General features: G+C 44.3%; 1 protein-coding gene and 2 long non-coding RNA genes across 19 annotated transcripts in view; 1 reads left to right on the top strand and 2 right to left on the bottom strand.

Moving 5' to 3' along the window:
• The window catches only part of LOC310688518, a 122,728-nt gene that overhangs the window by 11,528 nt on the left and 86,197 nt on the right, over positions 1-25,003 (bottom strand). The window lies entirely within an intron of this gene.
• On the bottom strand, positions 9,269-11,511 carry LOC310688380. Its single transcript, XR_014516911.1, has 2 exons — positions 10,823-11,511; positions 9,269-10,717 (listed from the first exon to the last, which is right to left on the bottom strand). It is a non-coding gene; the product is annotated as an uncharacterized lncRNA (long non-coding RNA).
• AOPEP (aminopeptidase O (putative)) overlaps positions 11,580-25,003 on the top strand; it is a 185,176-nt gene continuing 171,752 nt past the window's right edge. For 4 of the 17 annotated variants that reach the window (XM_083464873.1, XM_083464872.1, XM_083464867.1 and 1 more), the window contains exons 1-2: positions 21,360-21,413; positions 21,557-22,537. In XM_083464873.1, the coding sequence (XP_083320999.1) occupies positions 21,729-22,537 (809 nt within the window). In that variant the 5' untranslated portion in view covers positions 21,360-21,413; positions 21,557-21,728. Of the gene's footprint in view, positions 11,929-12,157; positions 12,588-12,789; positions 12,854-17,071; positions 18,049-20,314; positions 20,553-21,354; positions 21,414-21,556; positions 22,538-25,003 lie in introns of those variants that run through there. The other 13 variants (XM_083464870.1, XM_083464868.1, XM_083464866.1 and 10 more) reach the window with 9 other exon arrangements.

Here is a 25,003-nt window from a genome sequence, read left to right as displayed (position 1 = left end):
CCCTCCACTGTAGAGATATATACAGTAAATTAGTTGGCAGAGTTGTGCCCAAGATAAACTGATTTCAAAAAGCATTACTGATAGGTTTTCAGCCACTGCTAGTCTTGTGCTTTGCACTAACAGGCAGTAAGTTTGAGGGAGGGGGGGAGACACAAGAAGCAAAGTTGGGAAGTTTGTGGGGAGGGGGAATAGCAGCTTGATGTCATTGGTGATTTCCCTCTCCTCCATGTGATTTGGCCTGTCTCCAATTCTGTCCCACAAGAGTCCATTAGGGAAAAGCTCACTTGATTAATTTCACCCCTGCTATTAACATGCCATGAACGTGTCTGGTGATTAAAGAGCTGTGTGGCTAAATCTACCAGGTGAATTTGAAGGGCTTTATAATTGAATCGTGGCTGTTTGATTTTGTCATTTGTCCCTGTCAAAAGTGTGCTATGAAAATGATGACAGCTCAAGCTTAGTTTGGTATAGGAAGGTCAGGACCACGCTGCCAGGATCAGAGGCCCCGTGCCTTTGAGTACCAGTAAGTGGGGAACAGCAGTGGGTGCAAGCTATTGCACACATGTTTTGCTGGTGAGCTTCCCATAGATTCGCTACTGTGGGAAACAGTATGCTGAATTAGATATGCCCTTGGTCTGATGCAGGAGGGTCCTTATGCTCATAGAGTAGTAGCTCTTATGGCCTATGCTTGAAGCAACAGCAACATTAATAAAGAAGGTTGAAATTGAGGCTTGGTCTTAATAGGAGGTGATAGCATGTGCCACTTTATTCTGCAGCAGGGGTAATCACATTGTTAATCAATCAATCTCCTTTATTGGCACAGGAAAAGTGCATTGTTTACATGGATCAGAATCACATTGTTAATCCTGTCTTATGTAAAAACCTTATTTGTAAGCAAGGAGAGGGCTGGACTAACACTTTTGCTCTGAGATGCTTGTTGCTTTATTTGTACAACGGTTTGTTTTGATTTGTTTAAATATAGTGAAGTGGTAAAGTCCACTCTACCACCTCAGGTTTCAATACAGTGGTACCTCTGGTTATGTACTTAATTCGTTCCGGAGGTCTGTTCTTAACCTGAAGCACCTCCTACTGCTGCGCCACCGCTGCACGATTTCTGTTCTTATCCTGAAGCAAAGTTCTTAACTTGAGGTACTATTTCTGGGTTAGCGGAGTCTGTAACCTGAAGTGTATGTAACCTGAAGTGTATGGAACCTGAGGTACCACTGTATGCTAATTTGGCTGCTTATTTAAGCCAGGCGATCATCCGTCGTCCTGATTGTGCAAATGATCTGTCGCCAAACAGTTTTGTGAACTTTCAAATGGTATCCTTGCCCAAGTTTTGTGAATTGCAAAGTCTAACTGGTTTACTCAGAGGCATGCCTAGGGGTTGGCGGAAACCAGCCCCTGCTGGAGGTGCCGGCCCACCCCACCCCCAAATCACTTATCAGACTATGGAGTGCATGAGGCATATGTGTCTGGCATCAAAACGCTGCTACTGTGGTGAGATCAAATGCGGGAGAAGCTTCCCATCCTTCTTACACCACAACACAAAGCTGCATGAATTTTTTTGCTCTTCCTTAGTGTTATATACTGAGTTGAATAGGATCCAAAAGGCAGCAGTCTGATTGGTCATAGAACAATAGGATTCAGAATGCAGCAGTCTGATTGGTCCGCAGGAGCCACCCAGTCCAGCTCCAGGTGGAAGTGAATCCGCAACCTGATTGGCCTACAGGAGAATCCTGGAATTAGCCAATCACATGGGGCCCATTGTGTAAATAATGTATATAAAGCAGACATCCTGGGGGAACTTCCATTCCTCCTCACCGTTATGAGCTGAATAAAGAGCATGAAATCCACTCTTGACTCCAAGTATATTTCACTCAACTTGCTTTCAATCTAGATGTTTTGAGTACCTTTCTAATGTGGCTATTGCAGAAAATTTATTTCTTCCTTTTTGGAGGGGTGCTGATACAGCTTCTTGCCAAAGGCGCAAGGGACCCTAGGCACACCTCTGGGTTTGCTTTCCGGTGCGGAAAATTTGCAAGTAGGAAACAAAACATACTTTGTGAAAGAAGTGGTTGAAGGTTACTGTTTGTTCTAAGTACAAGCACTGAGCATTTTAAGATGTTCACATTGTGGCCTTTCAAAATGGTACTTTAATCTTCCATTGATTAGAAATGACTGGGAGTAAAAGATAAAAGAAGCATATGGAAAATGGCAGAGAACATTCTCTGCCTGTCAGGAGCATGAAATTTACACGTCCCAAAGATCAATATCCCAGTCAACAGTTATTATGCTATATTTAGATTTTTAGCCCTTTCTCTATCTCTCAGAGTATATCCTTAAAACATACAAAAGATAACATTTCATCCTAATCTTTCCCCCTTCTTCACTAGTTTAGCCCTTCTTGCTGTGTCTCTAGAAACTATTTGGAATGAAAAGAGTTTACAATGGTTCTGGAAAAAATATGCAGGATTGCGCATTCACCCATGGTGAAATACATTGTTTTCCAGATGAAAGGACACACAGGATGAATCCTACCAACTCCAGTTATTTTTTTAAAAATAATAATGTAGAAATATTTATGTAGATTACTTAAACACAAAACTCTCTTAAGAGGTATAAAAATGTATTGTGAACCCCAGTGTTCCATCTACAGAAATTGACCAGGCCTGCAGTTACATACTGTTGAATACTAGATAACAGGATAGTGTCCTCTTTCACACCTGATGGCAGCAGGTGAATTATGGGAGAGCAGGGCAGGCTGTGTGCCCTGATCTCCCATAACACAGCTCTGCCCTTCAACAGAAAAGTGCAGCCAGGGTGTCAGGATATATCCAGCCAATGAACATTTGCCGACTGAGGCAGTTCCTTCATTCTGCCTAATGATGGGACTGACCCTGGAAGCCCAGCTGGAGATGTCTCTATCCCAGACCTTGGAGAGCCACAGCCAGGACAGGGCAGGGCAGAAAGATAAAAAATACTGACTGCTCAGTGGTGCAAGTATGATATGAATCTGACTGTTACAGTAACATGTATACAGTCAATGTAGCTCATGCCCCTTTTTCTGGAGTTCTGTCTATAATGGTAGCCATTAACAAATGGCAGCATTTCAGGTTTATTAAACGGAGGCCTGAATGTCTTTTTTCCAGGCTGCCTAGAATGTAGCTGGAAGCTGTATGTACCTCGAGGGATGAGAATTATAAACATTTCCATCTCCCATTAAGGGTCCATTGTCCATTGCTCGCTGCTTGTGGTGGCTGCAAAAAGCCCTTTCATCCATCTAAATGCACGCAGCATGCTCCAGCCTAGATGCATGCAATGTTAACAGGGACGCGGACTTAGAAAAAATATTGGGGGGGCCCGGGAAAGCTCATGAATAATAAATAAGCTCATGAATATGCAAATAAAGTGGCTCCGGCCCTAAATAGGGCAAGCCACGCCCCCCAGCCAGCCGATTGGCTGGCTGGGGAGGTGTGGCCAGTCGGGATTCCCCTGTTCTCGCGGGATTTCCGGCAGTGCCTTGGCTGGGATTCCCTTGGCCGGGGCTCTCCGATTAGGGCGCGCGGCTGGCTGGCTGGTGAAGGAGCAGGTGGGGAGGAGGCGGGGGACGGCGGCGGCGCTCTGGTGGAAGGGCGCCCGCCCGAGATTATTGGGGGGGCTGAGCCCCCCCAAAAAAATTTTTGAGGGGGCTCGAGCCCCCTCAAGCCCCATGGAGTCGGCGCCTATGAATGTTAACATGGCCAGGGCCAGTGTTTCTCATGACTATTTATTTATTTATTAGAAACATTTTCAAACTGTCATTCATCCTTATTGATCATTCCCAGGGCAATTTACAAAGGGCAATGACTCGCTTACTCATACACTCTTTGGCAGTGGTCTACAAATGCTTCAGTTTTGACTAACACATGCAGCAATGGCATTTAGATGTTACTTTCTCATTGTGTGGATTATGGGCACAGAGATTTACCACCACCACCACCACCGAAACCCTGGGAGTGAGTGATCAGACTTCAAGAGTTGGTTCTCCCCATCCTGTGGTGATTGGGATCAGACCAGAGGTTATCTCTCTCTCTCTCTCTCTCTCTCTCTCTCTCATCTCCATCTCCCATCTCCCATCTCCCATCTCCCATCATCTATCTATCTATCTATCTATCTATCTATCATCTATCTATCTATCTATCTATCTATCTATCTATCTATCATCTATCTATCTATCTATCTATCATCTATCATCTATCATCTATCATCTATCATCTATCATCTATCTATCTATCTATCTATCTATCTATCTATCATCTATCTATCATCTCTATCTAATATTGCACTGTTGGCATCCATCTGCCTTGAGAGACAATGGAGTGCACCTCTGGGAATGAAGTCAAACGGCTGCGTTAGCTGCACCGAAGTCACCTCTCCAGGTCGCAAAACTGGGTAGTGTGTATGTTGGTCCTGGGCTGCCTAGATGGCAAGACCCTCCTCTCGGCCTCGCTGATGTGGTCCAAACGAAAGCAGAGCAATATGTTTGGCGCCAGCTTGGCTTAGCAGTTGTCAGAAGGAGGCACGTGAGGTGCCATCCAACCATCTTAGGGACTCCACTCTGGATTTGTGTAGGCTTTACTGCTTAGCCTTTTCTTCTCTTGAAGATGTCCCACAAGGCAGTGGAGGTTTAGGGTTAGAGTTTTCCTTCTCCTAGATGGGCTACCTTCCCAGGTTGCTCTTTTTTGAAAAGGCCGAGAGCAAAGTGCCTTTTCGAGGTTGGAACTGACCTTTTTGGTTGAACATTTACTTGCCATTGCATAGTTCCTTTTTGGACCAACCAGAAGAAGAGTCACGCATCAGAGATTGAAATCCGGTTATCTCGTTGTTGGAGTTCCATCAGAATTGCACCAGCAACAAGTATACAAATAGAGAGTTATTCTCTTGGACTTATTGCAGAAGAGTTTGGATTTGGATTTGATACCCCGCTTTATCACTACCCGAAGGAGTCTCCAAGCGGTTAACATTCTCCTTTCCCTTCCTCCCCCACAACAAACACTCTGTGAGGTGAGTGGGACTGAGAGACTTCAGAGAAGTGTGACTAGCCCAAGGTCACCCAGCAGCTGCATGTGTAGGAGCGGAGACACGAACCCGGTTCCCCAGATTACGAGTCTATCGCTCTTAACCACTACACCACACTGGCTCTCTATTGCAGGAATATTTGGCCTGTTTGGCTTTGAGATATTGATTTGTGTATGTCATTCTTATTTTGGCACTGTACATATCATTTAAAACTAAGTATTAGAAGGTGTTGTACATTACTGTCAATGAATTTTTGTAAACCACATAGAGTTATTTAGTTTGCTCAAGGGAAAAGGCTCCAAGTCTTACTGGGTCCCAAGCCTTTGGAAGCATCAAAAGTAGCTCTTCTGATCTGGCCTATTTAGGTCCCCAGTGGTCGGTTTTCCAATGGGACCTAAATGCCTGCCTTGAACACTCTACCAGCTAAGGAAAGGACACCAAAAGCTGAACAGAAAGGCATAAGAGGCAGGGGCGTAGGAAGGGGGGTGCAGGGGGTGCACTTCGCCCGGGGTGTCATCCCTGAGGAGGTGACAAAATGGCACACCGCGGGGGGCAGCACTTACCATGGGTCCTGGGAGTGACGCTATGCCCCAATAAGAAGGCTCCTTTGGGATATGGTGGGGTACAAATTTAATAGAGAAAGAAATCTTAAAGATTTCCAGAGTCTGTTAAAGAGGGTTAGACATTTGTTTGTGTTGCTGTTTTGCTTTCCTTAATGACAGCCAACCCTTAATGTCAGCCAGTGAAATTAATTGGTGGTGAAAAGCTCTTCCAGTGGCTGGAGAACAAAATGGGGGGGGGGTTGTCTTTAGATTGCAGCATGATTGCAGCCCGGGGTATTTCTGAGTGGCTGGTTTCACATTTAATGTTGGGGTGGGGGTGAGGGGAAAGAGAGTGCGTGTGAAGTGAGACAACAATTAGGTAAAACCTGCCAGTCTGTGATGCTGGTACAGTTTTTCTTTCATCTTGTACCATTATGATAGCTAAAGGTCAGGATATTAAATGCCAAGAACAGCCCCCTACCTAGCTGATCTGTGTTCATCCTGGGATTGCATCTTCGAGACTGCATTGGCAATCATAAAATTTTAAAGAGCTACGGTAAATCTCTTTGCAAATATTGCCTTTGTTTTTACAGTAAAGCAGCAGATGAAATGCAGGAGTCTTGTGTATTGTTTGGAGCCTATTAACCCTTAACAGAGCATCATGATTTATCCTCCAATGCTTGGTGCCTTCGTGCCTTTATAATAGCCTTTATAACAAGAGGAAGCAGTGCTGGAAGGGTTAAAATCAGATCACAAGCCATTAGCCAAATTTAGTTCCCATCACAACCGGATGAGTAATTGAATTGTTCTCGAGTCAAAACATTTATCTGAAGCCCTCTGGTTGCAGCTGTCTAACATGCCAGTTTGACATTGTTCAGAGTCGTCTTTCCAAGGCTCAATTCCATTCATGCGGCAGTTGATCAGAAATTATAATCATGTGGCAAACAGGAAGTGTAGCTTCTTTAAGCAATGAAACCAAATAAATGGAAAATTAGAGATATCAATTCATCATTACTGTGTCTCTGTCTGGATTATAACTGGCAGCCAGGGAGCCCTTGTTTAAGCTATGCCTGATGCTTCCGTCTACAGAAGGCATGAGGAATCTGTGGCCCAACAAATGGTGCTAGCCTCCCCTTTGTTAGCCCCAGCCAACATGGTCAATGGTCAGGGATGCAGCATATGTGACTCTTAACATTGTACATCAGGCTGCATTCCATCTGCACAGAAGTCGGAGCTCTGTACACCTATACACTCAAACATACCCATTTCTCCACCCTGGCCAATAAGAGGCATCATCACAATTCAGGACACTCCAGCCAGACAAAGAACACTCAAGGAAGCTCAATGAGGGGTGGCCTGGTGAGAGTTCTGTGTGCTAGAGAGAGAGGCCTTGAGGCGTTGGTCTTTGGCTCTCCTGCATTAGATGGAAGAGGCAAGAGATTATGGAACTCCCAAGATGTAAAATGTGTGTTGGACCCGCGACCCTCCAAATGTTGCTGAACTACAACTCCTATTGGCCCCAGCAAGCATGGCCAATGGTCAGGGATGATGGGAGTCGTAGCAATTTCCCAGCCCCAAGCTCTAGTGGTATGGCAAAATTTGATTTGGATTTCTTAGGATCTACTACTACCATGTTGAAGGTTGTTTGAGGGATAACAAACCATAGAAGGTGCACTTATAACCTGTCTCACTGGTAACCAAAAATCCAGACTAGGAAAACTCCCCTAAAACTAAAGAAGCATGTGGCCTCTCATTCAAACATGCCTCAAAGCTCCAGGCACCAAAAGAACAAGTTCCTTAAGTAGCTACACAAAGCCAGGTTCCCTTGCACGAAATCTAGACTTACACAATCAGAAGCAACTCTTTTTATTAGCCAGTAGTATTTTTTAAATGGAACTTTTTATTTAGCAAGATGAGAGGGAAACACACCTTTTTGAGGTGGGACTTAGAAAACGAAAAACCTACTTTTGTATTGGGATGTTTTATTCCCATATTCCGTGCTGGGCACCTCAGTCATCAATATACCAGTTACAGATAGGTAGCCGTGTTGGTCTGCCATAGTCAAAATAAAAAAATTCCTTCCAGTAGCACCTTAAAGACCAACTAAGTTAGTTCTTGGTACAGTATGAGCTTTCATGTGCATGCACACTACTACAGATACACACTGTGTATCTGAAGAAGTGTGCATGCACACGAAAGCTCATACCAAGAACTAACTTAGTTGGTCTTTAAGGTGCTACTGGAAGGAATTTTTTTATCAATATACCAGTAATTGTAAGAAACTTTTGTGAACTTTTTATCTCAATACTATGAGCTGTTCCCTCACACTACTGTACCTATTCATTCACTCATCCATTCAAATGGTTTTTGTTGGATTTTCAATTGCAAGTATATGTCTTACAAAGACAGATGTTATGGAAATAAAAACGATGTAAAAATACCATACACATCAGACTAGAACAATGATGCATGCAACCACAAAACCGGAGTAGAATACCCCAAAGCTTGAAACAAAGTAAGAAGAAAAAGTGTTGTCCCATTCAAGAAAGATTACAACACATTATTCTGTGTGGTGTTATTTCTTGGAAGAATCAGAGCTCTCGAATGTGAAAACTGAGTGACCAGAGGATTTAGTTATGCCTGCCTTCTCACATAACTTAGGAAAGGGAACCCAACCACTTCAAAAATTATCCCTTTTTGAGGTGCCTCAGATAACTCTAGCATGATAGGTAAGATGCTCAGAAAGCACAATTGACCAGATTCTGTCATAATTGAAAAGCCTGCCCCAGTCTTTCAGCATAATACAATCTCAGAACATACTGTTGAAAGAAGCAAAGCTACTAGTCATTTAGGGATTTAGATCACCTCCAAGCGATAGTAGAGCAAGGCCTGGATCACTGATGTCAGATAGTGTGGCAAAAACCCAGGAGTTTTCCACGTTTGTGACGCCACCACATATGAAAGAGAGATCGCCATTCTCTACATCCTTCCCAGCCTAATGAAGGTATCAAGGGGTTAATCTGGGGCTGTACCTATGTATTGTGTCAAGTATTGAAGGGACCACATCACAAACAAAATTAATGTTGACTCCTTAAAAATCAACACTCAGGGCTGTTCCTCATTATTTATTCATCTGTTCTCGTTAAAATGTTTGCTCATCAAGTATAGCTATTGGCTTCCTTGTCTAGCCTTGCAATGGTCACAAATTCAGTACTATACAATATACCCTGCTTCACTTTTGTTGCTATTCCTCATTTTAATTAGCTAGCATAAACATCTTCCCCACCCCAAGATTTGCTTTTTTAGCAGTTCCTGTCTAATCTTGGAACAAGCCAGTCTCATAAATTTCAAAGCTGTTTGACTTAGCTGATTTCAAATCAGAATCAGCCCTTTTGGGGGGGGGAGTGGAATTGTGTCATATTATAATTTGTCACAGCTGACTGTGCTACACATGTGGAGGGAGTTGTAAATTTTGATGTAGTGCAGCTGTACAAATGGTTATGCAAGTGTCAGATTTTAACTGGAGGGCTGAGTATTCTTGTGTTCTCATTCTGGCTGAGTGCTAGATTATGCTGCAGTGACATATAGTATTCTAAAACTCAATTGTTTGAGACTTTATATATGCACAGAGTAGGTATGAATATATTCATTATCTAGACTATACAAGTTTATTTATTTAATAAATTCCTATACCTCCCTTGACATTTCACATAAAATACAATAGATTAAAAAAAAAAACTTGTAGGAAAACAATTTCATAATACAATCCTATATTATTATAACTAACAATCCAATATAAAAAATGGAGCATAAAATAATAACTAAGACCTGGCCACACAATCAGATACCCAGCCACAATTATTTACTGCAAGCCAAGGTTTATCCAGGGATGGGTCCTGCCTAATAATGCTTGGGTATTTCACAATTTTGGGGCCACCACTGAAAAGCCAGCGCCCATGTGCTTGACAGCCGCATATGGAAAAGTAAACCTATTCATGTGCAGATTTTGTATATAATGGCTCAGTTCACATCATGTAAAACCATGAATAAGGAATGTTAAATATGGCTGTTTTCATAAGTGTTAGTATTGTTTTAATCATTTTAATCATTATTCTGCCCTGTATCAGTGATTCATTGTGTCTACATTATTGTACACTGCCCTCACATTTTATGAGATGTCGGTAAATAAATACCTTTATAAATATTACATATATGAGCCTTAGGCTGACATACTCCTTGCCTTCTCCATCCCCCTCTTCCTGTTTGTGTGCTGAGAATCCTGGAAGAGGGCATGGCTGGCTAGAACCCTGAACAGAAACAGGCCACCTCACTACTGTGCAACATTTTGCACTTTTGTTGTTGTATTGGTTACTGAATTCAGCTGTCTGAGAATCTCAGCTGTCATTAAAAAAAAAGAAAAAAGGGGAAAAAAGGAAGTTCCTGTCTGCTATATTATCAAATACAAACTTGTGTGTATGTTGGCTGATGAGATATCAGGAGGTTAGTAGGTGAGGACTTCACTGCCAGGACAGCCCATCATTCTTTCCCAATGATGTAAAATCAAGTAGTTTGTATTTTTAGTCTACCCTACTCCATAAATCACTGAAGCATTTAGAGAAATGTAAGTGAAACAATTAATTTTAAAGTGATGCAAATGAATCATAGTGTACTTTCTGCAAATGTCAGGCAATAGTATGAACACTGCAGTTCTGATGCAGGGGAAATGAGTTAGCTTTACAGAGCAGAACTGAAGGAGCAGGGGGTATAGCTCAGTGGTAGAGCATTTGACTGCAGATCAAGAGGTCCCTGGTTCAAATCCAAGTGCCCCCTTTTTTAATGGAAATGCTCTGTTTATTTGAAATATCTGAGGCATGCTAATTTTGATCATTGCAAATGCAGTTTTAGGTTCACATGTTATTTTCTTCTTAGAGACACACATAAGCACTGTTGCATTAACGGTCACTGTTGCCTTTCCTTTCTGTTAAGCTATGAATATTTAAAGTATAAATTCAGAACAATTTATGATGTTTGCTGAGAAGTTCCACCCTGCTGGTTAAAGACATCTTCTATTTTCAGGCACTGAAATCACTTTACCCTATGTGTATATGCCCCAACTGTGAAATGAAAAGGGAGACTGATGAAAAGAACTATATAAAACATTATTAGGCAGAAAGCATTACCCACCCTGATCCTTGTATGAAAACTGTATTTTAACATACTCTTTTTGCAGATCTGTTAACATTAGAATACAGGCATGTCCATTATTTCCATACAACTGCAAGGAGGAAGACAAGAGAAGAAACGCCATGAGCCCGATTCTGGTTTTCTTCTCAGTTTCCTTTGGATCAAACTACTGAGATTTACAGTGGCATAGGTGCAATTGTGCAAACAGTAGTTGTTTTTAATACTAAAGGCTTGTATTCTGGGAGGAGGAAGCATGGATGTCTATAGAAAGCATACAAACAGTGTCAGAAAAGCAAGGAACAGAAGATAATTTTTCATGTGGTTTCTTTTTGACGCTGGCGATCTGAACAGTAACCCTTATTTGAAAGATTGTATGTGTAACCAAAAGCTAAAGGCTGACTTTCAGCCTGAGCTTGCTAAAGCTCTCTCTTTTTTACCAGCTGGGACCTATACAATCAGTGACTACAGTATCATATGAGCACTGATCCAGAGCATATATTCTACAGCGTTTATATCTGCTTACATGTAAGACTGACTTGTTAAGAAACTGAACTGCAGCCTTCTCATATTAATTCTTACAAGACTGGCTGATGAAAAATCGATCAAGACCGGCGATATTTGGTGACAGATTATGTATATATCAAACTTTTGAATTATTCTACTGCAACTGGTGAAAATAATTTAGAGGCTTTGGTTGTAATTTCTGATCATTTGTATTAGTTTATAAATAGTGTTTAGTGCCATTGATATTGGCCATCGTGTTGTGTTATATTGTTCCATAGTATTGCAGTCGCGCTGATCCCAAGTAAACGGGCATTTTTAGGTCGTGCGTGTGCATAATAAACGGATCAGCACAGCTGCCTGCATTTTTGGACTACCCTGCGCGGCGTGGCTGTCACGGGGAGCTTCCAAACCGACTCCTGCACCACAGCTGGACCGTAAGCGAAGCTCCCCGGGCGGAATAAGGGCCGCCTTGTGTTGCCGTGGCGGGCCTACTCCCGCGAAACAGGCAAGAGGTGAGCCCGGGCCCCGGAGCCGCTCCTTAGCCAGCCGGGCCCGCGCCGATGACGTCATCGGGTGCCGCCTCTCGCCGTCGCAGCCGGGGTGGGAAAAACAAACAGAGAACTCGGCGGTGCGTCAGGTAAACAACAGGCACGCGCTCGTCCGTTGCTCCCCTCTGAGGGGCGCGGGGCGATGGCCTGTACCACTTTCGGCGGGGGAGTGGGGGGGTGGGGAAGGAAAGGCGGAGAAACTAGCGGGGTCGGGCGGGGAGGTAGTTGCTGCCGCCACCACCACCCCCCTCGCTCCAGCCGCGACTTCCCCTCTCCCGAACCCGCTACTTCGGACCGCGTTCCCGCCTCTTCTCTCCAGAGCCCTGAGGGGAGCCGCTCAAGCCGGGCGCCTTCGGGTGAGGTGACTTTCCGGCTCCCTTTGTGAGGCAGGCGGCGGCGGCGGCGACTCGCTCCCTTTTTGCCGTGTGGCTCCTCGGGCGCTTTCGCGAGGCTGCCGTTTCCTCACGGCTTCTTCCCTTATCTGGAAATACACGCACAGCTTCCCACGGTTCTAATACCACCCAGGACATCAACAGGGAGGCGACCCTTGTACGTGCTTCTTCGAAATGTTGTTGGGCTCCCAACTTTCGTCAGCCCAGCCCGGTGGTCAAGGGATGAAGAGAGTCGTAGTCCCACAGCATAGAGGGCCACAAGGGTCCCACAATTGCCTTGTTGTAGCACCAAGTGGCTTTGGGACCGCAGCCTAAGGCAGTGCCGGATTTACGTATAAACTAAACAAGCTACAGTGGTACCTCAGGTTAAGTACTTAATTTGTTCCGGAAGTCCGTTCTTAACCTGAAACAGTTCTTAATCTGAAGCACCACTGTAGCTAATGGGGCCTCCTGCTGCTGCCGCGCTTCCTGAAGCAAAGTTCTTATCCTGAAGCACTATTTCTGGGTTAGAGGAGTGTGTAACCTGAAACGTATGTAACCTGAGGTACCACTGTATAGCTTAGGGCCCCACTATACTTCCTCTTAATTGTGTTTCAGTTCAACAATTACTTTGATTATATATGTCAGGGGCTCAGGGACAGAGGCACAGGGGAGAGAGGAAATGGAGAGCGAAGGGGAAGAATCTGAGGGCAACGTAGGGGAGTATGACAGTGACCCGAGAGATTCCACGAGCTTCTCCAGCAAATCAGAAGATTCCCAGAAGGAGGCGCCGATGGTCAGGGCAAAGGGGGTCCCAGGGGGGACACACCAGAAGCAAGGGGCCAGCGGGGACTCCCAAAGCAGCAGCGGGAGATCAGTACCAGCTTCCCCACCAGAGCGTAGTGGGGGGGAAGAGTCCCATGTGTCAGGGCCAGCGTCTCCTCCAGCAGGGGGAGAAGATGAGTCAGGACTGACCACGCCTCTATCGGAGGGGAGGTTGGGTCCAGCTAGCCCCCCCCCCGAAGGGGGAAGCAGTGACAGGAGCAGTGTAACGGTCAGGAGGAAGGTTGCCGGTTGGGCGCGCGCGCCAAGTTCGAATGTACAGGCGCGTGGGACAGTAGAAAACCCGGATTGGGAACCAGGTCCTAAAGCCCGCCGGAGGCAGGGGGAAGACTCAGGGGACTCAGTGTCAGAAGAGTCTAGGAAGGGCGAGACCCCAGCTGACAGGCGGAACCAGAGGAGGAAGGAACAAAGGAAGAGGTGGAGCAAGGCTAGAGTCTTAAACTGGTGTCTGGGGGGAGGAGATTCAGACGGAGCTTCGGCGGTCTAGAGTTTCAGACGTAGAGCTGCACGCTACGGCTGTGGAAATGAAACTGAACTTCAATAAAGACTTTTGTATATAACGATGAACTGGCGTTGGTCCTTTGTGAGCTGGGACCTCGGGCAGCTCTGACAGTAAGCTCCGTCTCCACAAATTTTTTTTTTTTTTGCGAGCTCACGAAGATAGGCAAAGATGACTACAGAGGAGAAGGTGACAGAACTGCAGGAAGCAGTCACGCGGCTTTACGCAGAAGTAGCAGCATCCAGAAAGAAGAAGTTCACCTGGACGGACCAGGCAGAGCAGTCTTTTCGGAGACTCAAGCGTTTCTTCGCGTCCGAAGAACAGCTGCTACACGTCAACCCTGGCAAACCAATGAGGGTTGAAACGGACGCCTCGGACAGAGCGGTGGGGGCGGTCCTGTTGCAGCAAGATCCGCAAGGGAACTGGAGGCCCTGCGCATTCTACTCCAGGAAACTCAGCAAGTCGGAACAGAACTACACCATCTGGGACAGGGAGTTGCTGGCCATTCATGCAGCCTTCAAGGCGTGGCGGCACTTCCTCATCGGAGCCCGACACACAGTGCAGGTCCACACGGACCATAAGAACCTGGAGTACTGGCGCACGGCGCGGTTCCTGAACCAGAGACACATCCGCTGGGCGGAGTTCTTTATGGATTTCGACTTCCGGATTGAATACATCCCGGGAGACAACAACGTCATGGCGGATGCACTATCCAGGAAACCGCAGTATCTCGAGGAAGCGGCACCGGTGGCGGCAAAACACATTTTCGCACCGAAAGCGTGGGCATGCGCTTCAGCCACCGTGGACCTGGTCGCAGTGTGTCGCGCGCTGCAGACGGATTCGTTTGCACAATCCAAGATGGAGGAGGTGCGAAGAGGCACAGCGAAGGACGGCGAGTTCCAGATACGCAACGGACTGCTCACCCGCAAAGGGGCTCTCTACGTGACGGGAGACGACCTCCGCGCGAAAGTCCTGCAGCAGTTACACGACGCGCCCAGCACTGGGCACTTCGGCAAGGACAAGACGGCGGAATTAGTAGCCAGAGACTTTTGGTGGCCCCAGATGAGGGGAGAAGTCGCGGATTACGTCGCTAGGTGTGACACATGCCAAAGGGCCAAACTGGTGCACAGGAAGCCGGCGGGACTGCTGGAACCGCTACAGACGCCGCTCGAACCGTGGGAGAAAGTGGCCCTGGACTTTGTCACAGATCTGCCCAGCTCGCGAGGCAAAACAGTGGTACTCGTGGTCGTAGACCTGTTCACCAAGATGGCGCACTTCATTCCTTGCGCGAAGGTGGCCACAGCGGAACAAACCGCCAAGCTGTTCATAGACCACGCGTTCAAAGTTCACGGCTTACCACGGTCCATTCTGTCCGACCGGGGTCGCCAATTCATCTCGGGCTTCTGGCAGAAGCTGCTGGGCATCCTGAACGTCAAGATCAACTTAGCGTCGGCACGACACCCGCAGACCAACGGACAAGCGGAGAGGGTCAACGCCATCATGCAGCAGTACCTGCGATGCTACGCAAATCAACAGCCCTCGACCTGGGTGGACTACCTACCGCTGGCCGAGTTTGCCTACAATAACACAAAGCACGGGTCTACAGGGGTGACACCGTTCTTCGCCAACAATGGGCGGCATCCCAGAACCTTCCCGGGGTTAGACACGAAGGGGGAGGGGGAGCCACGGGGAGCAGAGCACTTGGCAGCAGAGTTACAGGAGGTCCACGAGCAACTCCGAAGGCACTTGGAACTAGCTAAACACGCTTACAAAATGCAGGCAGACAGGCACAGGAGAGTCGGGGAAGACATCCAGGTGGGGGACTGGGTCTGGTTAGCGGCCCAGGCAGTGCCGGCCAGAACTTTAGCTAAGAAGAAGCTCAGACACAAGCAGCTAGGGCCTTACCAAGTCGAGGCACAAATCAATCCAGTGGCCTTCCGGTTGACACTCCCGGAGGGTTCCAGAATGCACCTGGTCTTTCATAGGTCAGTGCTCACACCCTACAAGGCACCCCACAGGTTTCAGGCGCCAGGGAACGCACCAGACCCACTCAGAAAATCGCCGACAGGGGAGGAGTCACCGAGGACGGCGCCACTCAACGAGGTCACAGAGATTTTGGACTCGAGATGGGGGGAGGAGGGAGTTGAATATCTCCTCGCCAGGGAAGGTACCCCGGCCAGCGCCAACAGGTGGGTACCGTACTATGCCGTGGAGGAGCACTATCTCAAAGACGAGTTCCATGCACTCTTCCCACACAGACCTATGCCGGCAGATTATTTCGACGACTGGCTTTTCACACCCACACGCCAGCATGTTCCAGGGGTTCTCATCAGCTGAGGAAACGGCGCCAGAAACAAGCTCCCCAGAGGGATCACTCTCGGGGTTTGGCACAGACCGCTCTTATTGGTGGGACAATCAACCGGAGGTGGGGTGGAGCAGGGAACTGCAAAGGGGGTCGTTACACGCAGCATCACCCGAGGTAATGGGGAGGGACGGACATGGACGTGTTGGAGGAGGATCCTAGGTTCGAGCACGAATGCAGAGAGATGGAAGCAGAGGAGATCGACGTCGACGAGCCCATTACGGGCTGGCCGGATCCAGCGGGCCGGCTGCACACCAGGGGGAAAGAACGGTGTCCCGCACTCACCCCCACAGCAATGGAGCACCCGGAACCCGCACCCGAAGGGGGGGAAAGGGGGGGCTTCGAGGGGGGTGGATGTCAGGGGCTCAGGGACAGAGGCACAGGGGAGAGAGGAAATGGAGAGCGAAGGGGAAGAATCTGAGGGCAGCGTAGGGGAGTATGACAGTGACCCGAGAGATTCCATGAGCTTCTCCAGCGAATCAGAAGATTCCCAGAAGGAGGCGCCGATGGTCAGGGCAAAGGGGGTCCCAGGGGGGACACACCAGAAACAAGGGGCCAGCGGGGACTCCCAAAGCAGCAGCGGGAGATCAGGACCAGCTTCCCCACCAGAGTGTAGTGGGGGGGGAAGAGTCCCATGTGTCAGGGCCAGCGTCTCCTCCAGTAGGGGGAGAAGATGAGTCAGGACTGACCACGCCTCTATCGGAGGGGAGGTTGGGTCCAGCTAGCCCCCCCGAAGGGGGGAGCAGTGACAGGAGCAGTGTAACGGTCAGGAGGAAGGTTGCTGGTTGGGCGCGCGCGCCAAGTTCGAATGTACAGGCGCGTGGGACAGTAGAAAACCCGGATTGGGAACCAGGTCCTAAAGCCCGCCAGAGGCAGGGGAAGACTCAGGGGACTCAGTGTCAGAAGAGTCTAGGAAGGGTGAGACCCCAGCTGACAGGCGGAACCAGAGGAGGAAGGAACAAAGGAAGAGGTGGAGCAAGGCTAGAGTCTTAAACTGGTGTCTGGGGGGAGGAGATTCAGATGGAGCTTCGGCGGTCTAGAGTTTCAGACGTAGAGCTGCACGCTACGGCTGTGGAAATGAAACTGAACTTCAATAAAGACTTTTGTATATAACGACGAACTGGCGTTGGTCCTTTGTGAGCTGGGACCTCGGGCAGCTCTGACAATATATATGTGTGTGTGTGTGTGCGCGCGCGCAAATGGCTTTATTAGGTCCATAAATTACCATATAGCATATATGCAACACAAAAAATAGTGACAATTTTTTGTTGACTAAAGGACAGCTGGACATATAAAGGGCCCCATTATCTTCAGTAGCTTAGGGCCTCATCAAACCTAAATCCAGCCCTGGCCTAAGGATACAACCATAGTGTAGGCGCATGACCTAGGGCAGGGGTGGCCAACTCCCAAGAGACTGCGATCTACTCACAGAGTTAAAAACTGGCAGTGATCTACCCCCTTTTTTGGGGTTCAGGTCAAAGTTGTTGAGTTTTTCGAGGGAGGAGGTAAAATGTTGAGTTTTTTAGGGGAGCCACAGTTGTTCAGCTTCTTTGGGGGGAGCCAATGATCTACCAGTGATCTACTGCAGATGTCCAGTGATCTACTGGTAGATCACAATCTACCTGTTGGACATGTCTGACCTAGGGGTAAGGTTCAGGGAAGGGCCTTCTGAGTAAACATGCATAGCATTGCGCCAGTACCCCACCCTGTCATACAGTTAAACATGTCACGTCTTTTCAGTGTGTACAAAGCACCCATCCCTTATCCCCCCTGCTGTATACATGAAATTTCTAATGCTTGTTGGGAAAACCCCCCACCTTTTCACCCATGAGTGTGCATTGAAAATATGAGGTCAAATTATGAATTATTTTATCACTGTTTCAAGTCTTTTGATTGTGGAGATATCAGGATGATTATTCATCTGTGTTCTTGTGTATATAGTATTGCTGGCATCGTTTAAATTAGTATACACAAAAATGCATTGAGCATGTGGGAAATTCTCTTTTAATGACAGTGAGTTCAACAGAAGTGGTTAATGGGATGTTAAGTGCTTTAGTGCTTTGCTTTGTTGTGATTTTATGGATTTTCTTCTGCATGATCTAAGAAGCTTGAAGCCCTCCATTGGAATGGAAAGGTGCGGTAAAAATATTGAAATGAATAATTAATATCTAATCTGTTTTAAGGCTGCAAACCTGTAACCTCTTGCCTAGGAGTAAATCCTATTGAACTCAGTAGGACATACTTCTGAAGGAACTTGCCTGGTTTCTATCCATCACTCAAAGCCAACCTATGGCATGGCACAAATGTGAGGGTTCTTAAACAGCCACTTTGCTACTCTCTGATCCTTTTTGGTGCCACAGCACACTGAGCTAAGCCAAGGTTTGACTTAGCATGTCATCTGAACCTGGGCTCATGGCTAAGTTCCCTTCAGGCTAACCACAAGCTATAACCAAGAACAAACAAAATGTTGCATGATGTGCAAACCAGGCTCTTGAGTATGCTTCTTAGAGTTGGTTCAGAAATGACTGTGTCGGCACACAATCTTGGTAATTGTGTTGTGTGATTTTTTAAATAAGCAGTGACTTGAGAAATGCTACCAGTGAGTGAGGTTTGGTGGCTGCATATACCACATCTACCTGAAGGTGGCCCATGCATATTAACAGTGCTACCAGCAGCAACCTCACATGTACTCAAGATGATTGTATAGGTATTGACTATAGAGTGTGTTTCTTATACAGTGTCTTTGTCTCTACCTTCTCTGTCTTCACTTTCCACACCTTCTCTCTTGTTCTTTATGCTTTGTTACCTGTCAACTTGTTATATTTGTGATACTTTATAACACTATTCCAGTCTATACTACATTCATATTTTTTAACTCACACATTCTCAAAGGGTACAGTTATGACCCACCAGAACCTGGTAGGAATCTTGTGTATGAGTCACCATCTTGGTAGTGCTCAGGACTAACACACTGAATACTGGTAACTTTGTCATAGGACTGGAACTAATAGCTCCAAAACAAAAGTTTTTTTTTTACACAATAAATACTTTTCTTACTACATCATTGCCTATAATTCTGAATGGGTTCCTGTAAAATTTTAGTATTTAGGTTGGTGCATTATTAATTAAACTCTACCTGTTAATCTCTTTATCTGTTTTTCTCTTATATCAGCAAAGTATCATTGCTGATACTTTGAAAGTGTTTTAAATAGAGTTTTAAATTACCAACAGTAGTAATTTGAGTGCTCAGCAATAGGAAGGTTATATCCCTTCTGGGTATGATATGGAGACAATATACAATACATTGTTATTGATAAGGATATGTAGAACATTACGCGAATACTAAAATATGGTTGGGACCTATGGTTGGGATTCATACATGCACAATCCCATATGGCCCCTGAAAAGCAGTTCCATTCTGTCTAATGCCAGATAGTATCAACAGGGCAACAAACAATATCAACATAGTAACTTGGCTGTCTGTGGCATAACTAGGACATAGTTGCTGTAAATTGGGAATAAGCAACAGTATAATGTAACAAACAACCTTACTATGTGACTATGAAATCTAAAGTGTAGCAAGCATCCTTACAGAACATTTTCCAAGGTCTCAATTCATGGTTTCATAGCTAACCCATTTGTAATGTTTGGGTTAAACATACTTTAATTTTGTTTATTGTTTTGTATATTTGTAAGCTGGTTTCAATTTCTGGTTGCCAAAAGTGATTGAAAACAAATCCATGGGTGCTCATTTTTCAATGCTGAACTGTAAATTAATTACATAGAGCCACCCTTTTGCATTTCTCAAGAATTTCAGCTCAATTTTTGGTTTCCCTGTACTTAAAAAAGTTCCAAAGTCAGTTTCCCCCTTTTTTTATAACTCTGCTCCTACATTGTCCATTTTAACTGTCAATTTGCTTCCCTTGTCCTGTCTGCTTCTCTTATTTCTTTTCTACATTCAGATTAGCTATTTGCTGTTCACATAGGTACGCATATGTAATAGTTATACTTGTGAGAAGTACCATTTCTAATGCGTAGATATCATGTTCAGGGCAGAAAAACAAACATGTACCTAGTAATATGAGACCGTGCTTTTTGCTGCTCATAACTGTATAAACATTTCTAATTATCTTAATTAGAGTAATAAACAGCATGTAGCAATGTCTAAAACCATCTTATTGATTTGTATACTGTACTAAGTGCCTGTGCTTTGTAAAACCAGCTTGCTAGAGAATACAGTTTTCTTGTGCTTCTGAATTTGGTTAATGCCTCTAATTATTACATTAGAGTCTAGTATAATGACAAAACATGAACAGACGCCATAGCTGCTTTAAAATATTGTGAATCAAAGAATAAAGGCATGGGGATATACTGACAGCAATTCCTTTCTTTGTTTTTAGATCCATTTAACAAAATCATGTTGTCTGAAAATCAACTGCCAGTGGATTTGTTTTCATGGAATGAGTAGTATCGTTATTTTAACTCTAAATGGGTCTTGTTTTGTATCATCCATATTTATATAGAAGAAGGTAATAGCAAAGAAAACTGATCTAATTGTGGAAGGGAAACACTGTTCATGCACAATGTCCTTGCTTTGGAAGACTGTCACCAAGACTTTCAAACTTGAGGGTTTATGATGTGTGTGTTAGTTTATGCCTTATTAAAACAACTATATTGTTCTTTCATACTACCTTAGAAAATAGAAAAAAGAATGCAGTACTGTATTGATTAGAAGATAATGAAAAAACAACAAGCTCAGTAATGGTGTGCAATTTTTAATTTACTGTGTGAAGGGTAATAAATATATGTTTTGTACAATCATGAAAAACTGCTTTCTATCACAACTGGTGTTGGTGAATTTTATTTTATGTTTACTTCAGTGTGAAGGTATTTGAATATGAATGGTAGTCTTTTGTTTGCTGTGAGAAGTCTCTGATTCAGAATGTTAATGGATTTTTTAGCTATTAAGATATAATTATATACCTGGAGTATTTAAGTATGAAGTTGAAAAATCTCCATGAGCAATCTCAAAAGAATATTTATAATGCGCTACTTGTAAATTGACTGACTTTCTTGTAATTTACCAGAAGTGCTGATATGAGTGCAGCCCTAATGTGAAAAGTACATTAATCCCTGGAGTTACATTGTATGTATTAAATTATTGGTCTCTTGAGGTATGAGACACGTGAGGCCATTTAGCTTTCAGTCATGCTTGTTACTTAGATTCATAGCACAATAATAAGCAATGCCATTCTGAGATGAGAAATTAGACATGATACATTTCACTTCTTGAAAAGGGAAAAGCAATAATACTTTCAACTTTTCTGTAGGTTTGTAGCAATAAGATCATGTTAGTGCTGCTATATTGTTGAGGCTTCTTATATTCAGTTGACATGATATTGCACTCTGTTTCACTTTTTGTTCCCCAATTGTTATGCAGATGATTTTTCCTTTTAATTTTCTTCACTGAACTCAATTCTTCTGCAGATTGCATGGTTGGTATATATCATATGAATAGCAAACTTTAATATCTGTTCTTTAAATATTTATTATTTAGCAATAACCTTCAGTGTGGGCTGGTTCCATTTTTATAGCTCTTGTTTAAATTGACACCTGACAGTTGATTGTTTTCTTCTTCACAGGGTAAAATACAAGTTGTTATGGTTCCATTTGTCGTATAAAGAACACATTATTTGAAATAATAGCCGTTTGTGACACCTGGAAAACGTAGCATACTGGCGATTGGGAAGATAATTTAAGAAAAAACAAGGATTACAAAAGAGAAGTGACTGTGGCTGTATAGAAGTCTGGCATATGAAGATGGAGCTTGACATTACCAAAGATGATTTGCCCTTAATGGCAAATACTAGCCACATGCTGGTAAAGCATTATGTGTTGGATCTGGATGTAGACTTAAAAAGCCATGTAATTGGTGGCACTATAGTTCTGTTCTTTGACACTGACAGCAGATGCAGGAAAGGAGACAGTGAACAGGTGGAAGAAGCTTGTCATTCTCAGTCAGATGGAACCTGCTGTATTCAGGCACCTGAAGCCTGCTACGTTCCTGTGCCAAATGCAAGTGCTTGCTCAACTAAAAGTGGATGTAATGATTTTGCTGTCTGTGGTAAAGGTGAAAATGATACTTCTGATAAAAACGGTAGTCATGGCAACAAGGAACTGGCTTCTGGGATTTCTAGTTCAAAGAACTGCTGTGACATTGAGATTCATGGGAGTGAAGATTTTTTGCTGGTCCTGGACTGCTGTGATTTATCTGTGTTAAAGGTCGAAGAGGTAGATGTTGCTGTAGTTCCAGGCATTGAGAAATTTACCAGCTCTGCCAAGTTAATGGATGCTTCCAAGGATCCAAGGGATCTTAGAAATCAGATTGTGCATAAACTTGTGACATTACCTGCAGATCATTGGAAGGAGCAGCTTCAGTTTTACAGACTGTGCAGCCAGGCACCTGCTTGTGGAGAGCTTCTGTTTGTTACTGGCGCTTGGAGCTTGGAGATCAGGAAAGCAGGTGTCCAGCTGCCAAAAGACTTCCCTCATGCCATAAGGATATGTTACAAAACAAAGCCAGAAGGAAAATCACTGAGCTGGACTATAGACCAATGTGACAGGTATGCAACAGTTTTTGGTGTACTTGTGTTCTGTGTACTTGCTATACTTGTGTTCTGTGCCTGATGGGGCAGAGTTGAATTATAAATAACAATCTCATTTTGAGGCTGAATTCAGACAGATTGGTAGCAAAGCAGGCAGAGTTCAGTGCTCATGAAAGCGTAGCAGGATTATATCACTTTAAGTCTGGAACAAGTGAATGCATTTCTTTAAGTCTAACTATTTAAATCAGGGAACAATTGATTGATGCATTTTGGATAAAAGGTATCGGAGAGAAACATATTCTGTAAAGCATTTTCACTTTACTATATATTTTTTCAATTACCTAGAGTTAAGAGGTCATATAACAAATCCTTTTGTAGTGAGGGCAAAATATGTTTTGTTAATAGTAAGTTAAAATGTTCTGGATGTGGTAGGTTTGTAAGTTTCTTTAACATAAAAAAACTTATTTTAATTTATCTGTTAGAACCTGAACATGGCTTAGCAGAAGCCAAACAGCGATTTTATCTTTCTATGCATATATAAACAAGATAATATATAATATTAACATTAATAATATAATATATTATTTAGTAGTACTAAAAGCCTAAAGCTGTAAAAATCTGAAATATTTAAGAAATTAAACAGCTTAAATATATGTAGTATATCATTTTCCTGGACCACACACCTTGTCTACTTCTCTGTTGTCATTTGGCTCACCTTATCTAATGGCAGCTTTTGGACTCTTGGCTGTTTTGTCAATCTAATGTAGATTACAAGAGACAAGCTTTTTATTTGTGTATTTTTTCATCCCTTGACACCTGGGCTATTAAATAAATGTTTGCTTATGTAGAAAAAAATCCTTTATTAAGAGTGCAACTGGGCAAGCCCGAGGGAAATCTATGACCATATTTTTAAAAGGATACATGCATGTAGGATAAGCACTGGGGGAAGGGCAAGCTTAATCTCCCTCTCCTGGGGCCATTTCCCTAATTCCTATTCTCCTGAAGCTGCTATTTCCCTTGGTACAAAACATATAAGCACCTGTATGTTTTGTCCCATGGGCAAGCAGCAACTTCAGAAAAGGATGGGGCAATTTAGCTTGGAAAAATTGTATAAGAAAAATAGTTAATGCCCCTTTCTTCAGCCGTGATCCAAATTGCTTCTCTGTGGTTGCCCTTGCCATTTTGAAAACCCATGGAGAGATAACTCATGAGTCCTACTGTCTAGTTTGACTATACAGTAGTACCTCGGGTTATAGACACTTTAGGTTACAGACTCCGTTAACCCATAAATAGTACCTCATATAAAGAACTTTGCTTCAGGATGAGAACAGAAATTGCGTGGTGGCGGCAGCGGGAGGCCCCATTAGCTAAAGTGGTACCTCAGGTTAAGAACAGTTTCAGGTTAAGAACGGACCTCCAGAATGAATTAAGTTCTTAACCCGAGATACCACTGTAACATGTAAATGAGCATACTATAGTGGTAACTTTATTTACTGATAAATTCTATGCTAGGAAGCACTTATCTCTTCTGATGTGTGCTCAGTACTACCCACATATACTTTGTGGCAAGCTGGGTTTGTCCTGGAATTCTAAGTGGAGCAGATTGCTACAGACCTCTGTTATGACTTGCTCACTTTTTATTAAAAAATCCTATGCTAATATTGGCCAGTAGTGTTTCTGCAATAACAAGAGAGAAAAGCTTCCTTTCTCCTAGACTGTGCTTGTATTAGTTCTCTGAATTATGCCACAGTACACAGTGAAAGAAACCGTCCTCAAATCTGTATTTTGCCTATAAAGCTCAGAGTGCAACTTACACCTGTGGCTGTATTCACCTATCTGCACACTGTAACTACCGGTATATTTTCATTGCCTTCTTCCTGGTTCCTTCCATGTCAGTGGGGGTCAACCACTTTGTCCCTGTCTGAACTGCCAAGCACCCCAAGCTTGGATGTACGGAGGAGACAAGCACTACTTTGTTCCATTCTCATACTCTTGTTGCTGGAGTAAGAAATGGTGTATTCTGCCCACTACTTTTACATCCTTCCTTACGGATTATGAGTTGCTACAGCTAATAGTGAAGTCTCTCTCTCTCTCTCTCTCTCTCTCTCTCTCTCTCTCTGTCTCTCTGTCTCTCTCTCTGTCTCTCTCTCTGTGTGTGTGTGTGTGTGTGTGTGTGTGTGTGGCAGAAACTCAGAAAATCTTTGTAAATAGTGATGTGAGTCCCTTGCCTGTTAAGGTGAGTTGCTGTTGAGTGAGAGTGAAACTTTTTACAGTAATGCTTTCAACATAGGTTGTTTTTAAGTCACATCCAATGATTCCTGCCCAGTTGCCCAGTGAATTTCTACATATGCATTGGAATTTTTCTTCTCTCCTCTGCAGCTCTCAATGCATCCTCAAAGCCCATTCTAAAGGGTCCTCAAATCTTTCAGAGAGGATTTTGGGAGTGCATGGAGAGCTGCAGTGAGGAGGAGAGGAAGACACAAG

Source organism: Podarcis liolepis (assembly GCF_965112155.1).
Source record: "Podarcis liolepis genome assembly, chromosome: 11".
NCBI classification, from domain to species: Eukaryota; Metazoa; Chordata; class Lepidosauria; order Squamata; family Lacertidae; genus Podarcis; species Podarcis liolepis.
This window is presented reverse-complemented; position numbering and strand designations above follow the sequence as displayed.